Source organism: Tenrec ecaudatus, chromosome 6 (assembly GCF_050624435.1).
Source record: "Tenrec ecaudatus isolate mTenEca1 chromosome 6, mTenEca1.hap1, whole genome shotgun sequence".
NCBI classification, from domain to species: Eukaryota; Metazoa; Chordata; class Mammalia; order Afrosoricida; family Tenrecidae; genus Tenrec; species Tenrec ecaudatus.
In genome coordinates this window covers 149,621,699-149,639,459 of record NC_134535.1, presented here as the reverse complement: position 1 = coordinate 149,639,459, position 17,761 = coordinate 149,621,699, and the positions used below count along the sequence as shown (strand labels likewise).

At 46.5% G+C, this 17,761-nt stretch overlaps 1 protein-coding gene across 2 annotated transcripts in view; it reads right to left on the bottom strand.

Annotated features, from left to right (window-relative positions):
* DCLRE1C (DNA cross-link repair 1C) overlaps positions 1 to 17,761 on the bottom strand; it is a 53,031-nt gene that overhangs the window by 24,525 nt on the left and 10,745 nt on the right. Inside the window, exons 4-10 of one of the 2 annotated variants that reach the window (XM_075552338.1) lie at positions 16,238 to 16,297; positions 13,458 to 13,513; positions 12,669 to 12,770; positions 11,208 to 11,280; positions 10,876 to 11,016; positions 7,536 to 7,637; positions 1,186 to 1,322 (exon numbers count right to left, since the gene is read on the bottom strand). In XM_075552338.1, the coding sequence (XP_075408453.1) occupies positions 1,186 to 1,322; positions 7,536 to 7,637; positions 10,876 to 11,016; positions 11,208 to 11,280; positions 12,669 to 12,770; positions 13,458 to 13,513; positions 16,238 to 16,297 (671 nt within the window). The remainder of the gene's footprint in view (positions 1 to 1,185; positions 1,323 to 7,535; positions 7,638 to 10,875; positions 11,017 to 11,207; positions 11,281 to 12,668; positions 12,771 to 13,457; positions 13,514 to 16,237; positions 16,298 to 17,761) is intronic. The other variant, XM_075552340.1, reaches the window with a different exon arrangement.

Genomic DNA, 17,761 nt, shown 5'->3' with positions numbered 1-17,761 from the left:
TGAAAGCCTCCTGTCCTTTATAAAAACCCGCCTGCATTACAAACCAGGCTTCGGCATGACTTTCTCTTGGAAGCCAAGACCCGAGGTATCACCCACTGGGGAAACTAATCAAAGGCCATTGTAAAGAATATCTTCCGTTGCAATTCCAGTGATGCGAATTCATCATCTCTCCACCCAGCGCCCCCAAAGCTGTAGGAAAACAGCACCAACTGGGGAGGCGGTCAATGCACCACGTTCTAAAACAGAGCTGGGGGCTGGGGGTGGGAGGGCGCTGACTTTGAAACTTCAGCACGTGGCAGAGATTTTTTTTGTTGTTTTGATAATTGTCCTAATCCCGATGGTTAATTTTGGTCTCTCCTTTTTTTGGAGCTGAAATCCAATCTGATGGATTTCCGCCTATCTCGAACTCCAAACTCACTGGCGGCAGTGGGTGCTGATGGACAGCAACCTTACGGGACATAGTAGAAACTTGATTTCCACGACAGTAAACCTTTCTGGGAGTATACAGCGCCACTTGCTCCTGAGGAGCGGCTGCTGGGCTCAGACTGCTAACCATGCGGTGACAGCCCACTCAGTGCGCCATCCACTTCGCCACCAGGGAAAGAGACCATTTGCACTCCGCAACAATATTACCCTCACCATACTTTGACCCAAGGAATATTTCTACTCGCTTAATATTTTTGGATTTCTGTGGTTTTCCTCCTCGGGGCACTTGAACTCTCTGCATCTGACTTCCAAGGGGTTCCTGGTGGCACAGGTGCTAACCGGAAATCGAATTTGCTGTGTATCCATTCACTCAAAACAGGATAATGTAGTTTTTATTTTTATTTTTTTAAGGTAGTTTTTAAAAGATAAGCATGTAGAGGGGCAGGGAAGTAGATTAATGGAACAATCAGAACGGAAACAATGTGGATGGTCGCCTACAGCTGTAAGCAATTCCCCTGAAGAACGGATGTTGTAGAAGCTTCTGAAGAAAAACCCACACCATCACCCAACCCACAACACAGACATTTCAATATCAAACCACATTATCAATACGTATCATGCTACAATTTTTGGAAAAGAATTTTTTGGATTATATATCCCCCTCTTGGGACTAAGCCTAGAACACAGGGAAAGCAAGTCAAACTAGACAATGTCACAACAGCGGGGCGGTGCAACAAACCTGACCCAACACTTCCTCACCTCACAATCACATTGGTTTTCCTGGTTCGTTCCCCAAACCACATAGTGGACGGCTTTATGCAGATGGTGTGCAGTGGAACTCTGCTCGGGGAAGTATTTCCACAGGGTAGTTTGCTCCACTGAAAATACTCCTCTGCCTAAAACAAATAAATAAAGAGTTAAATGCATGTGTAAATACAGGAAAACAGTTCTATATTTTTAACAAATCTATTTGGAGGCCAGGTCTCAAATACAAAAGTAAACATAGAGAAATAACTAGCTAAATTGACGGGAGAGGGGACATTCGGCAAAATCCCCAACAACTTGGACTCGTCAAAAACATATCATGAAAGAAAGACAAAAAGATCGATACTTGCTCAATATTGAAAGAGACGATCGAAGCATGAATAAATGAACACATGCTCTTTAAGTAGTGGTAGCCCCAAATACTGAAACTCCAAAAGCTATTTAGAAATTTCTAGGGCAATCCGTGAAATTTGAATCTGGCTTGCCTGATGTCTAATCAAGTTTCATCCTTGTTGAAATTTCCGATTTACAGAGGAGACCATCTTTGTTCATCAGCGCTCCAGGCTGAAGGGGGCGCGAGGAGGGGCCACGGAGCCTGTAGCTTTCTCCCAAAGGGGATTGCACAGGGAGAGGGGAGCGAGAAAGCAAACACTGAATGTTAACAGACTCCAGATGGGGACTAGTCTTGCTTTCTGATTGGTGGTCATTCCACCATTTCAAATAAAAATATAGTCGGAAGGGAAAAAAGTAATAAAAAAATTTTTAACAGCTGAAAAATGATGGGATTCCATTCTCAAGTGCCATTAACATTACGTCTAAAGCAGATGTCATCAGCGTCTCTTTGGTGCTGTTTCTGAGATTGACAACCCTAAGTCCTTTCTGCGGGTCAGCAGTTCCACAGGGGGGGGGTAGGAGGGTCAGCCTGGCCTGTGAGGCAAGCAAGGCCCACGAAACCACCAGCGCCAGCTCACATCACAGGCTGCAGCAAAGAGAAGCAGTCCCAGGCATCACAGTAGGAGTGAGTTCATTAAGTGGCTGACCAGTACGGCCCACAAGGAATGTTACAAATTTCCAAAAGGCCCTTGGCAGAAAAAGCATCCCCACCTCTGCCCCGGGAGCCCTGTGGAGGAGTTGTTACGAGTTGGGCTGCTGACCTCGAGGCCAGCAGCTTGGACCCACCAGCCTCGCCAAGGGAGAAAGGGGAGGCTCTCTGCCGCTGTAAGGAGTTAGTCTCGGAAACCCACAGGGGCCGAGCTCCTGGCCTGTAGGGTCCCGCCGCCAGGAGGTGGAACCAACTCGACGGCACTGGGTTTGGATTTTTGAGTGCCCCCTGCTCAAAAGGCTATTGTGTTCTGTGGATTTTTGCCTGTACATATATTGGAGGGGCGGGTGGTAGAGGGATGGGGGGGTGGGAAAATAGAGGTAAGAAAACCTCTTAGATGAACTAGTACTCTCGGAATAGGAGAAAAGTAGGCAAAAGTTGGGTATGTCATGAGCGCACAAAATATATGTGGCCACCAGTCTATTTTAACATTTACTACCATACATCATTTAGTACAGATTATAAAAAGTTAAAACAACCAAGGGTGTGAGGGGCGATGCTGGGAGAGTGGAGGGTGAGTGGATTGGAAAGGGGGAACTGATTACAAGGATCCACATGTGACCTCCTCCCTGGGAGATGGACGGCAGAGAAGCGGGGGAAGGGAGACTCCGGATAGGGCAAGATATGACAAAATAACAATCTATAAATTATCAAGGGCTCGTGAGGGAGGGGGTAGCGGGGAGGGAGGGGGAAAAAAAGGACCTGATGCAAAGGGCTTAAGTGGAGAGCAAATGCTTTGAAAATGATTAGGGAAAAGAATGTGCAGATGTGCTTTATACAATTGATGTATGTATATGCATGGGTTGTGATAAGAGTTGTATGAGCCCCTAATAAAATGTTTTTTTTAAAAAAGTTAAAACATATCCAAATGTATGCACAAACATGGACTGTACACGGTACCACTGACAGCAGACAGACAGGTACACACACGTAAAGACGTAGTCCTAAATCACAGCTACATCAGATTGGCTGCAGAACATACTGCCCTGTTGCAAGGATGTCGGGCGCACCTCCTGGCGCAGGGAGCCCAGGTGGTCAGAGCATCGCTTAAAAACACGTGTGGCGCTGAGCATCTCCACGTGAGCATTCCGTGCCTCCGCTCCGTATGTACGTATCATGGGAGAAAGCAACCTCTTGCAGTGCCCATGTATTTTGCGTAGTGCGTGGTGCAGTGCTGCAACCTTGAGTCACACTGGGGGACCCACAGGACGTGTCAGTGGGCTGCTAGGAGGGCTCCCTGAGGCAGAGAGAAGCGGGGTCATCATAAGGAAGAGTGGAATTGCTCCACATGTCCCACAGACTGAGGTCTGCCACTGCAACACACTGGCCCTGCACGGCTCTCGAAGAGGATGGGGGAGACGCGGATAGGATTCGCCTGTGCCTAGCTGGGAGCAGGAGTCCCTGCAGCGCCATCCTGCTGCTGATAAAATACGCCCTCTGAGAAGCAGGGGGCGTGGCCTTCTCAATGGCAAGCGTCAGGAGTGGAGCGTGTCCTCCGGCCCCAGCACATGGAAAGAATGGCCCACAAGAACCTCACCCTCCACTACCCTGAGGCTAGAAGAACCAGTGTGCCCAGCTACCACTGCGCACTGCTTGGAGGGGATCCTGGATAAAGCGCGAGGAAAACTGTGGAGCAAAACTTAAAACCATAACAGATCAGGCCTACTGGTTGGACAGATACTGGTACAACCGCCAAGACTATGGCCCTCAGCCACCCCTCAGGCTTGAAAATGAACTTAAATGGTGGCTCAATTTCCAACCCAGTAACAGGAGGGTCTCTCAGAGGAACACCAACCAGGAGGAATCATCCCTTAAAAGAACCTATCATTTAAGATCCAAAGGGCAGCATTTTCCCAAGGATAAAGTTCAGAAGGATTAAGGAGGAGGAGAAATGGAAACAGGAAACCACCGGAAGAAAGTGATGCTACATGGAGGAGATTGCCATCAATGAGATGTAACAAAATCGGTATGAATTGTTGAATGTAAAACTGATGATCAGCTTAGTAAACCGCCACCCAATTCTCAACAAAAAGTGAAAAAAAAGAAAGAAACTTGCTGATAAAAAGCCAAGTGAGGCATTAGAGCAGCCAGTCCGCAGAGGGGACCACATGGCTGGCACCACTATGAGACATGAAGTCCCTCACTGACCCATAGTCCTACAGGGGACAACACCAGAGACACAGTGTGGGAATTGCACCCATTGCACCCGATCGGATCCCGCCACACCGAGGCAAAACACTAAGGGGGTGCAACAGAACAGCAAGGGAATGAAGCGGTGAGGTCCCCAGGGAATGCTGAAGGTGGACTTTGGGGCCACAGTGTGGTGCCCCAACAGACTGGACTGGAAAACACTCCTAAAGGGCAACAAAGAATCCTTGAACTACCTACAAGCTTTTCTTTCTTCTTGTGTTTTGTTTTGTTTTGTTTGTCATTGGTGTGTTGTTTTGTTACATATTGTTGTTTGGTTTTGCTCTGTCTTATTTTTGTGCATGTTATTATCTCTGCAGGTCTGTCTAAATAAGATAGTCTGGATGGATAATTTGGAGAAGAAAACAACGGGGCCGACAGTTCCGGGGGGACATGGGAGAGGGGGAGTAGGGGGAAAGATAGTGGTGTTAACAAACCCAGGGACAAGGGTAAAACAAGTAATCCAAATTGGTGGTGAGGAGGGTGTGAGAGGCCTGGTAGGGCATGATCAAGGGTAATGTAACCAAGAGGAATTGCTGAAACCCTAGGAGAATGAGCATGATAGTGGGACAAGAGGGAAGTCAAGGGAAATAGAGGAGAGAGCTAGGAGGCAAAGGGCATTTATAGAGGTCTAGATAAAGACATGTACACATGCAAATATATTTATATATGAGGATGGGGAAATAGATCTATGTGTATATATTTATAGGTTTAGTATTAAGGTAGCAGATGGACATTGGGCCACCACTCAAGTACTCCCTCAATGCAAGAATACTTTCTTCTATTAAATTGGCATTCTATGATGCTCACCTTCCCAACGCAACCGCTGAAGACAAAGCAGGTGAATAAGCAAATGTGGCGAAGAAAGCTGGTGGTGCCCAGCTATCAAAAGGTCTAGGGTCTTAAAAGCTTGAAGGTAAACAAGTAGCCATCTGGCTCAGAAGCAACAAAGCCCACATGGAAGAAGCACATCAGCCTGTGTGATCACAAGGTGCCGAAGGGATCAGTTATCAGGCATCAAAGAACAAAAAATCATATCATTGTGTGCTCACTTCCATGATACAATCGCTGTAGACAAATGGGTGCATAATTAAATGTGGCGAAGAAAGCTGATGGTGCCTGGATATCAAAAGATATAGCATCTGGGGTCTTAAAGGCTTGAAAGTAAACAAGCAGCCATCTAGCTCAGAAGCAACCAAGCCCACATGGAAGAAGCACACCAGCCTGTGGGATCACAAGGTGTCGAAAGAATCAGGTATCAGGCATCATCAAAATAAAAAATCTTACCATATTGAATGAGGGGGGGAGTGCAGAGTGGAGACCCAAAGCCCATTTGTAGGCCACAGGACACCCCTTAAAGAAGGGTCTCGGGGAGGAGATGAGCCAGTCAAGGTGCGATATAGTAACGATGAAAAATACAACTTTCCTCTAGTTCCTAATGCTCCCTGCCCACCCCCACTATCATGATCCCAATCCTACCTTGCAAAGCTGACTAGACCAGAGCATGTACACTGGTACAGAAAGGAACTGGAAACACAGGGAATCCAGGGCGGATGATCCCTTCAGCACCAGTGGTGTGAGTGGCGATACTGGGAGGGTAGAGGAAGGGTAGGTTGGAAAGGGAAACCAATTACAAGGATCTACATGTGACCTCCTCCCTGGGGGACAGACAACAGAAAAGTGGGTGAAGAGAGATGTTGGACAGGGCAAGATATGACAAAATAATAATTTATAAATTATCAAGTGTTCATGAGGGAGCGGGGAGTGTGTAGGGAGGGGAAAAAATGAGGAGCTGATGCCAGGGGCTTAAGTGGAGAGCTAATGTTTTGAGAATGATGAGGGCAATGAATGTATAAATGTGCTTTACAAAATTAATGTATGTATGTATTGTGATAATAGTTGTATGGGCCCCTAATAAAATGATTATAAAAAAAAAAGACTTGTGAGGCATAGGGCCTACAGCTACAAGAAACTGAACAGTCAGTCACTGGGTGAACACACACACACACACACACACACACACACGATGAAACCATTCATGAGTAAGAGTTCTAATAAGTATTTTACCACCCATTCAAGTAATTTTTACCTTGTTGGTCTCTTAACAGAGGTCTAAAGTAGAACATTCAACTCTGGGTGTGACAATTCTGGTTTTGTTGAAAAGTATGCTTCATTTAGGAACCCTGAGAGTTTTACTTTAGGCTCTTGGGTCCCTGGACCAAGATAATCAGTACAATAGTGGTACGGCTGTATAAATGCTGGACAGCGAGATAAAAGAGAAAGGAGACATATAACCACTCATACTATAGTATTTGAAGATCACTCGATTTTTTAAATGTAAAGGCAGATTCGAGTTGGAAGCTATACCTGATGTTTAACAATGAATTGCAAATGAGTTGCACAGATATTGAAAACGTCCGCGTGACACTGCGCCATCACTGTTGCCCTTGCGTGCGCTGGAGTGCATTCTGACTCCGCGACCCCCGTGCCCTGTGCCCACGTCGACTTGCCCTGAGTGTGTTCAAGGCTGTCATCTTTACAAGAGCACGTCACTGGGTCTTTTCTCCACTGGCCCATTCAAATTGCCAACCTTGCACTTAATAGCCAAGTGCTTTAAATACCGCCTTCAAACGTGGATACATGTAATGACGTCAGGGTTACGAGACTGAATTATACTTGGAATTTATCTCCAATGACTAGAAGAAAAACAATTTTACAAACATCAACGTGTCAGGAGTATGAAAAATAAATAGCAATGGCTTGCAAAGATGGTCCCTTAAATTACAAGGTATAACGTTGTGTTTCTGAAGGCATACAAATCAATATGCACATTGGAAGGAACAGGACCACATTTCATTGAAAAGGCTACCAGTAAATGCACAAAGCTTCTTGCAACAGAATACTAGGCTGGACCGTTGCATGACCCTCGGCCTGAGTTTTTCATTTGTAAACGGAGAAGCCTAGGAAATGTCATTCCCGAGGTCCCTTCTAGACGGACAAGTCTGTTCTTTCCTGGGTCCCACAAAGGCTAAGAACCGTGCTCCCACATACGCACCTTGGGATGGCGACAGGCATGGATCTGAGTGTTGCGATCTGTTGTGAGATGATGGAGGATGTCTGGCATGTTTCTAAACATGTCCAGTTTGTCCACGTGAACCTAGACAGAATATGGACAAGCAAACCATGAAATTCATCAGGGACACTGAGGGACATCCCTAAGGGGCAGATCATCCATTTAATGAACTAACTCATTCACATGTGAAACTTAGCTTCGGCTATCTCGATATACATTCCTATTTCCCCGGATGACGGCATGACAAAGGCTTTCTTCCAATTAGCTAGGAAGGCCTTCGGCCAGCCAGTCCAGTTTAGCACCTATTGCTGGTGGTAATAAAAAATATTAAAGGCTTGGTTTGTGGATTTCAATTGTCCAGGCTATCGCTGTACGGCACTGCTTCGGGAGCCATTCAATGCACACCAGCAGTACACCTGCCAGGAGCCCTGGTGTCAACTCGGCCAGGTGCTCTGCAGCGAGCTGACAGGTCAGTGGTTCCAAGTCACTAGCAGCTTCCCAAGAGAAAGAAGTGGCCGTCTGCTTCCATAAAAAAATTAAAAACCAACCAACTACGGAGTTGGAGTCAACTACAACTCCTAGTGATCCTACAGAACAGAGTAGATCTGCCTCCGTAGGATTCCCGAGGCTGTAAACCTTTACAGAAAATTTGCCTCACCTTTTCCTAGAGAGAGGCTAGTGGGCTCAAACTTCCCACCTATTAGCTACTGGGTGAGCAGGCAATCGCTTTTCCACCAGGGCTTCTTCTGTAAAGAAGGCAGCTTGGGAACTCTGGGGAGCAGTTCCACTCTATCATCCACGGTCACTGTGAGTCTGAATCATCTTCATGACAACAGGTTATTGTTAATCCTTCCAATGGGTACACATACTGTATGTCGATCTTTAAATATTGGGTGTAGCGCAATGAACAAAGCAAACAAAAATGACCCAAATCACCTATTCTGGAAGGCACGCACACAACGTGCCACAAACGCAACATGCCACAAAAGACAGTTGGGACAGAGGGAGAAAGCTAAACTGGGATGCAGCAGATCCCTTCCTTGGCAGATACCACTTTACTGGATTCAGGGGAGGGGCAGACACAGGGAAATAAATATGCCAGCCGTGGGCACCCTTAGAATGTTAAGGCCAACATATTTTAGGTGGGAAAACCACGGATAAGGTTTACTTAAAGCTCATCTCAGAGCAGTTCAACTGACAGATCTAGATCGTTTAGAATTATTGAACAGCAATAAGATGCAGTCTCGTTTCTACGTCTGAGTGATGAAGCAGAGTGGAACGCCAAATTGCCGCGGTCGTGGATACCAGACAGGATTCACACCACCATCAAGACAACATCTTACTCTTCTGGTGGCCTGGTTACGCTACGCCTTGCCTGTTGGTCAACGACTAATTAGAAGAAATGGTGCATTTGCTTTCTCGTCTCTCTAAGACAAAGAGAGAGGGGCAATTCTGAGACACAGAAGAGCGTAGGAAACACAAAACGAAGAAGAGGGCAGGAGTCCTCCTGGTGACGTGGCGGATAAAGTGGGGGCTGCTAACCAAACTGAGAGTGGTTTGAAGCCGCCATCGTCTCCATGGGGGACAGATGTGGTGATCGGTCATCTCCACAACTTGGCCTGGAAACCCTAAGGGGCAGTTCCACGCTGGCCATAGCATCGCTGAGTCGTCATCAATTTAACGGCCCCGGGGGTAGGGGGTGGGGTTAATAGAAGGAAGAAAGATAAACTTGCATTCTGAGAAAAATGAAGAAAGTTGCTGGATGTCTTCTTCGAGAGTCCCTAAGGCAAAACCTCACTCTGCCACGAAAACTAAAAATTGTGAGCTTCTGTATGTCTCAAAACTCCACTGTTAGGAATGTGCCCAAGGGACCTGGAAACAGTGACACGGACAGACGTGTACATCCATGTCCAGTGCAGTTCACAACAGCGACACCCACCAATGGAAGAATGGGTGCACAAACTGTGGTCCGCACAGGTAAGGGAATTCTAGTCAATCAGAAAGAAAAATAACGTCCTGTGACATGATACAATACGAATGAAGCATGAAGACATTATGCGGAGCGAAGTAAGTCAATCAGAAAAGGACCAGTGTATGGTTTCACTTATATAAAGATAAGAACAGGCAAATGTAGAGAGACCCAAGTTTATTGGCGGTCACCAAGGGCAGACACGAAGGGAAAGGGGGAGTTACGGCTGATGGAGCACTTGTTTCAGTGAAGTGCGATGATCTGGTATGGCTCCTCTGTTGATAATCTTTGTAACGCCCATCCAATGATTGGGTGGGAGCATGGAAATAGGTGCAAAGGACTTGCACTTGGGGATTGACCAGTGGTGACATTCGGCTGGGCAAGTGTGAGCCATTTCAGAAGCAGAAATAAAGCACCTCAGGGCCGCGAAGCAACAAAAGCCAGGAGTGGAGTGTGTCGGAGACAAACGTGTTGGGGGCAACGGCAGAGGCCACGAGGCAGAGCAGCCAGCTTGGACCCACAGACTGCCTGCCTTTGGGCAGGAGGATGGTGCAAAGCGGGGTGCCCCGTGGGCATTTATCAGCACTACAAGAGCTTTGTCACACTTGCCAGAGCGGGGCTGAGGCCAAGCGGCCACATGGCTGAGGGGTCAACGATCAGCGAGAGACATGCCTACATGTACCTTTAGTGTTTTCTGGCCCTGCTTTGTCATAACCTGTAAACTTCCCTAATACACTCATAATAGTGAATATTGTCTGTAAATCCAGTTTGGTGATATTGAAATGGATTATTAAACCCATCCCAGGAGTAGACTGGTTTAGGAGGAGGGGTCGGTGTCAGAACATGGCAGAGAAAGTTGAAGGGTGGAGGCGTGTCTGACCTCTGACCCACAGGAACCAGCCTCGGGCGAAGGGAGAGCGGGATTCCCTTTCCCCGTCGTGAGGCCAGAGGAGGCCAGATGAGGCCTTCACATCAAGGGTGCTCTAAAGCCCACTGAAAAAATTATTGTCAATCAGGCATGCACTTGTAAAACAGCAGTTCGTGAAGAAATTATGTGATCGATATTATTTGCACAACAACATAAAGATCAGCTACCGAGGCCGCTTCTGTCCAGCTAGACACCTTGTGGAACTCAGTTTCTTGGGATGGAGGTTTCGGGTCATTATTTCAAGGGGCATCCTAGTTAACTGACTTCGTCCTGTGTGTGGGGCTTCTGTTCTGTCTCCTAGTTCATTGCAGTGCCTGGGGACTGAAACACCTACAAGCAGGCATAACTGGTCTTCATTTGGCTGCTTCAGGGGTGGGCTGCAGGGGTGGAGAGGGGAGCGACAGTAAAAAGAATAATCACTGTACCTGGACCCCAAACTGCTCACTAAGGTTGGTGAATAAATATTCATAGCCATACGCTGCTTTGCAGTTGAGCCACACAACATGGTAAGGGCTTCGCGTGATCCAGCTTCGGACCAGTTCCAGGATCCCATTTAAACACTCCTCCTGAACAGGGGTGTCAAAAGGCGGTTAGTAACCTTAGGAGCACCACCCACCCTTCCCACCCCCACCCAGAATTTACAGGTGAAAACACATCTGGGGACAATAAAGATCTGACTACGTGTTAGCCCACAAAAGGCCGTATTAGAAATATGGGCCTGCCCAGGCAATCACCTGCTTCCTGCAGGCAGACTTACCCGACTTGGAATTTGATAATATTTGGGGTCATAGAAAGTAGTATCTATATATACACTCTGGATGTCTTTTACTCTGAAAACAAAACAGAATTGGTATTAATCCTCTGATGGAACATAAAATATGAATGCATTTTAAATGCCAATTCTTTTTCAGATGTTCTATTCCATTTGTTGTTGTTGTTGATGATGTTGTTTTGGGTTAACTCAACTTCGCTGAAATGATAGAATAAAATGTAAGTGTCGCGAGAGCAGAGCTTAAGGGCGGTTGCAAGAGGGAAAGTGGGCACCGTGGTTTAGGAGGAAGCCCTGCGTTTCTGTTGCCTGTGATGGGCGGCTTGGCAACAGGTTTGGGGATGGCTGTACCCAGCAGGCGTGATCGCATTGCTGTCATTTGGTTCTGCACAGGAAAGACGCTGAACGATCACATGTTCTGCTATTTGCATATTTACAGCAACTTTAAGGAGCTCTGATGGCCCCAGTGGCTTAACAGGCTATGCTATGAGCTCCTAGCGGCAAGGTCAGCAGTTCAAGCCCATCAGCTGCCTCAAGGGAGAAAGATGAGGGTATGTATTCTCAGGGTATTTCTAATCAGATCATTGCCAGAGTTGTCCGCACGGCCCTTTTTGGTTTTTCATCACACATTTCTGTGGTCTTATCTCAATGCAACCCGCACCCTCCCCGCCCCGTATGCCTACTCCCCAGAGCACTGGGGTGGGATGTTTAAGCTACTGTAGTCTCTGGTTTAGTTTAAAGAAAGACTCCAGCTAATCTCTTCACTGAAAAACAAAACAAAAACGTGTTCACATAACTTCTCGGTTCTTCATTATTTCCTTCTTCAGCATTTCTTTCTTCTTCAGAAATAAACGGAGACCTGATCTGTCAATTCTCTCCTTTGGGATCTCTGCGCTGTTCCGCAGACCCAAGTTCTCAGTTCCGCACTCTTCCTCCTGGGTGATCTGCCTCCCCAGTCTCTCCCAGCACATCCCACGCTGAGCGCATCCACACAGCTCAGAGACTGCTCAGACGCCCTGCGTGTGCTCCCCCATAGCATCCTCCCGCAGGGACGAAATCCTCCACAGACAGGGATGGGCGTCAGTATGGTTCGGAGCAACTCACACACGGACTAAGGACTGTCGTGATCAACTGTGATTTCTAATAGGAATATAAAGCTAGTATGGGGGAGAAAATGAACATTTAAAATGTTAAACTATGCAGTGTCCATGAAGGACATCCTGCTTGGTAGAGTGGCAGGGCAGCAAAAAAGAAAAAGCGCTTTGACGAGGCAGATTGCCATGGTGGCTGCGTCGATGGTCCAAACAGGAGAACCGAGAGGATGGCACGGCTGGGCAGTGTTTCGTTCTGTTGCACAGAAGGGCACCGTGAGTTGGGAGTGAGTAGAGGGCACCTGCCAGCCATAACAACCTGCAGCCTTTCATGGAAGATCTGTGCGAGGCTCAGTACCTGCCCCCGGAGTGCAGAAGCTCCATTCTCGCAGCCTCGCCTTTCGCCAGTCTGAAGTCTCCGGTGTAGAGGACGGTTCCATTATTGCCCTGAAATAAAAACCTGGAAAGGAAGCAGCGCTCTGTGACTTCCGAGTCTCACAGCCCGTCTTAGAAAGCCAGCGCCTGCTAAACGCACTGCAATGCTTTCCCGCCAAAGACACCCAGGAACTAGTGTGCGTGGAAGTCAAGAACTACCGAGGAAACACCACGGGCGGGAAGCTGCAGAGTGCTGGAGGAACAAGGAGAGGAGAATTCCACCAGAGGGAGGCCACGCTTCCATTCTGATTCTCACTTCCGTCTACAATGTCAACCAATAGGAAGGGACTTCACACAGTTTGTGGGAAAATCCCACTATCTTTCAATCCATACACTTTTTAAAGCCCCCTCATTATTAAGGAAATTGCTAGAAAAATAACCAAATGTCCCTCTCCAAAAAACTAAACTCTCTGCCATGGAGCTGATGCCAATTCCTGGTGGCCCTGCAGGACAGGATGGAGTTGCTCTAACGGGTTTCTGAGACTGTAACCCTTTACCAGAGTAGAAAGCCCTGTCTTTCTTCCAAGGGGCAGCTGGGGGTTTCCAACTGCTGACCTTGCAGTTAGCAGCCCAATGCGTAACCCTCTATGCCACCCGGGCTCCTAACTGTCCCTAAATACATTTATTATTTTCTAGACCTGAAGTCTTTATGTCTACAAATATGATATCTAGCTATAGGCAAGAAAATAGCAAAATAGATGAGTCCTCTTACATAACTGATCCTGGACAATGACCAGCTGGTAACAGAGTCACAACAATCTCTTCCTCCTGGAACAAAAATAAAAGGGGGAGAGGAGGAGTTATAAAAGCGGGTACCCCGGTAACTCGGTGCAGGTCAGAACAGACCTGTACTCCCTGGGGCTATTCAATGGCTGATTTTTCAGCACATCACCAGATGGCAGGTGTGGCTGGGCAGGCCCGAATTTCCAATCTTTCAGTTAGTAGCTGAGCGTGTGAACCCGGAGGCTTCCCAAAGTTCACATCAGGACATAAAGACACACAGCCCTGCTGAACAGAAGCGAGGACTTTCAAGGACCTCTCACAGAACGGTACTTGTGGAAACAAAGGGCATCACTGCCCCCTCAAGTGTTAAACAGTGACGGCAAACACAAACAACAACACTGCCATCGAGTTGACGCCAACTCACAGCGATACTGTCGGACAGGGTACAACTGCCCATGAATTGCCAGTTTCTGGGAGTAGAAAGCCCCATCTTTCTTCTGAGAGGCAGAGGGTGGTTTCAAACTGCTGACCTTGCAGTTAGCAGCCCAATGTGTAACCATGACACCAACAGTGTCCTTTGGACCCAGCAATTCCATTCTTAGGTAGCTAGGCCTCAAGACCTGCAGCCCTCTATGTCTTTTTGAGAGTATGTATATTTTTTATTAATAATGATATTTTATTTAGTATTTATGATTTGATTTTAAAAAGGAAAATGAAGTGTTGATGTGTAGATGAAACCATCAGGCAAGTGACCGAAGCTGGTCACACATTACAGGGTTCCGGTGACGGGACGTGGCCAGAATGGACACATGCACAGAGAGAGACAGCAGACTGGGGGTTGCGGCACCGGGGTAGTTAGTGAGGGAGCTGGAGTGGGGGTGATGGCTGAGGATGTGCAGGCTTTCCATTTGACAATGCTCTAAAACGCTCTAACCATGACATGGACACACAATTCTGTGAACAAACTCATAGCCTCTGAATGGCACGCTTTCTGTGGGTGAATCATATGATATGCAGATTCCATCTTAATAAATGAATGTTTCATTGTGAAAGGTTGGGGATGGGAGGAAACAGGAGGTAATCTCGTCCGAAAATTCTAACTGTCCTAACTCCCCACACTGCATTCTTAGGGCAGAGGCTCAGGGGGACACAATCGCCAGCCCTCAGAATGTGATGCGGGGATGGAGCTTCCTACGGAGTCAATGGCTAACCCTCACTGCATTCTAGGATTATCCCTTCCGAAGGCTCCTTCAAAATGAGACCTTCCCTTGGCTGGGCTGCCTATGCAGGGCCGATCAACCACAAACACAAGATCTGAGGGGGACAGCGAGCAATCGGCACGCCCCTGTTGCCAGCTGCCCCACTGGGAGAAAGCCTTTCACCATGGTGCTGTCAATAACAAGACAGCCTTTTTGTTTTATTTTTTTATTATTTAAAATTTTTATTTATTATCTTTTTGTTTTGTTTTTTAAAGCATTTTATTGGGGCTCATACAACTCTTATCACAATCCATACATATATCAATTGTGTAAAGCACACTTATACATTCGTTGCCTTCATCATTCTCAAAATTCGCCTTCCGCTTGGGTGTTTGGAATCAGCTCCTCATTTTCCTTTTTCCCCTCCTCCTCCCTCCCCACTTCCCCCTCCTTCATGAACCCTTAATAATTTATAAATTATTGTTTTATCTTATCTTACACTGCCCGGCGTCTCCCTTCACCCACTTTCCTGTTGGCCTTCCCCCAGAGAGGAGGTTATATGTAGATCCCTGAAATCGGTTCCCCTTTTCTACTCCCCCCCTTCCCTCCCAGTATCGCCAGTCTCACCGCTGGTCCTGAGGGATTCATTTGTCCTAGATTCCTTGTGTTTCCAGATCCCATCTGTATCGCTGGGCATCCTCTGGTCTAACCAGGTCCACAAGGTAGAATTGGGACCATGATAGTTGGGGGGAGGAAGCGTTTAAGAACTAGAGGAAGGTTGTGAGTTTCCTTATTGCTACACTGAACCCTGAGTGACTCATCTTCTCCCTACTACCCCTCTGCAAGGGATGCCCAGCTGTCTACAGATAGGCATTGGGTCCCCATCACGCGCTCCCCTCATTCACAATGATGACTTGATGAGAGGAGTACTATGTTTGATCTTCTCCAAAGAAGGAAGACCTAGAGTCAGGACTGGGCTCCAATCCCTTCCACCTAGCAAGTGGACACCATCAACACAACATGTTATGTAATCAGGTTCGGACGAACACCAGCACAAACGAACACCGTACACAGAGGAAAATGCCCACTAACCCACCATGCAATCTCAGGTGAAAAACCGCCCTGGTTTAGAAGAATATATCGACAAAGCCAAAGTACCTCATTTAAAGTTTAAGAACAAAAACATAAATAAATATCTACCTGAGCAGAGACTTTTGTGTGTTTCTGAATAAGGAGATGAACCAGAGAACAATCACAATACATGTAAGTTGCTACAAACATTAACCAGCATCATTGTGAATCTTAACACTGTAGCACACTGAATGAAATGGCAATGCCATGAAGTGAAGTTCCAATCATTAGCACACAGCAGTAAAATAAACCACTGTAATATGAGTCATCCAGTCCATTGGGTACAAGAAATAAATACACCACAATTTGTGTTGTTCTAAAAACGTAATTGCTATCACTTTATACTTCTGGTTAAATGAGCATTCAACTCAAGGAGGAAGATAATGCCTTTAACATGAAATACTTTAAACAGCACAAAAATGTTTATAAATTTACTGACCTCGCCCGATGCTTCATCGACTAAAGGTATCTGTGTAGGAGTTTCAACTTCAAGTGCTACCTATTAAAATAAGAGAGCATGAAAGAAAAATTAATTAATTAAATGAGAGCATGTATACACCATATCAAATTCAAATTTTTATGCTTTCTCTGCCTTCATATCCTGAACACAGAAAGGGGATAAAGAGAAAAATTTACAGACTTTTTTCTAATTTCTCTATTATTATTAATAATTTCTAGTTTCACTGTGATAGACATTAGAACAGCTTGAGAAACTTATAAAGCTAATATAAGACTTTCTGATGCTATTTTGGCAACATGTATCAAAAGTCTTACATATTTATACATCCTTTGACACACTAATTCAATTTCCTAAACTTATTTTTCCCCCTCTCCATTGTCCTGTGTGAATCTCCATTCCCCTTTCCCCTTGTGTTTGGGTCTCTAAATTGCGTAGTGATGTATGTAGTTAGTTTTCATGCCTACGAACAGAGCTTGGACCAGCCCATGCTGCTACATAATACACCTGCTCTGAGCTGAACAGTGAAAACTGTGTCAGTTGATTCCCCGCTCTGATGCTGGTTTTCAGCATTTCCTGCATTTTTTTTGTTTTGCTTTGGCTTGTTCGTGTCAGGGTTTATCTCAGAACTGCTATCCCATTGGGGTCACACTCTTCGAGCTGTGCTGTATGTTTGTCTGGTTTTCAGTACAGGGCACTCAGGATTGATGATCCTATAGGGGCAGCAAGTAGAATAAGGTTTTAGGGGGTCAGGGTGGACGACGGTGGGTAGAGTAAAAGGAAGACCATGTCAAGGAGCCCAGGAAGAAAAGAACGTTTGGAAACTGATTGTGGTAGCATTTGTACAACACTGCTTGACGTGATTGAACTATGGAACGGTGTGATATATGAATTAACAATAAGTTATAAAAATAAATAAATAGAGCATAAAATGAAAAAAGAAAACCACCGAGTTCCAACTCCTGGAGCCCAGGTGGTGTAGTGGGCCACATGTTGGGCTCTCAACGGCAAAACCAGGAGTTCAAAGCCACCAGGCACTCCTTGGAAGCAAGATGACGCTTTCTACTCCTGTAAACAGTTACCAGTCTCAGAAATCCACGGGGGCAGTTCTACTCTGTCCTGCGGGGTCTCTGAGTCAGAATCCACTCGACCGCAGTGAGTCTGAGTGAGCTTTAGCTGCTAGGGTGCTCCGTCATGAACTTGATGCTGCCCTAGAACTGGCACGTCAAGGCACTCTAAGGAACTGAGGACGAGCTCGCTCCATTGAGCCCATTCTGACTCACAGCAAAGCCAGAGGCCCGGGTAGAACTGTGGGTTTCTCAGACTGTGAAGCATGATGGGGCTCCAACGCCTCATCTTTCTCCGAAGGAATGGCTAGGGAGTGTAAGTGGAACTCACCAGGCCACCAGGCCTCCTCCATGACAGTAATGTCCCATCATGTTAGTAAGCTAATATAAAACACAGTATGTAAGGTTTAAAATGTCCTTGCATTTTGAAAGCGAATCC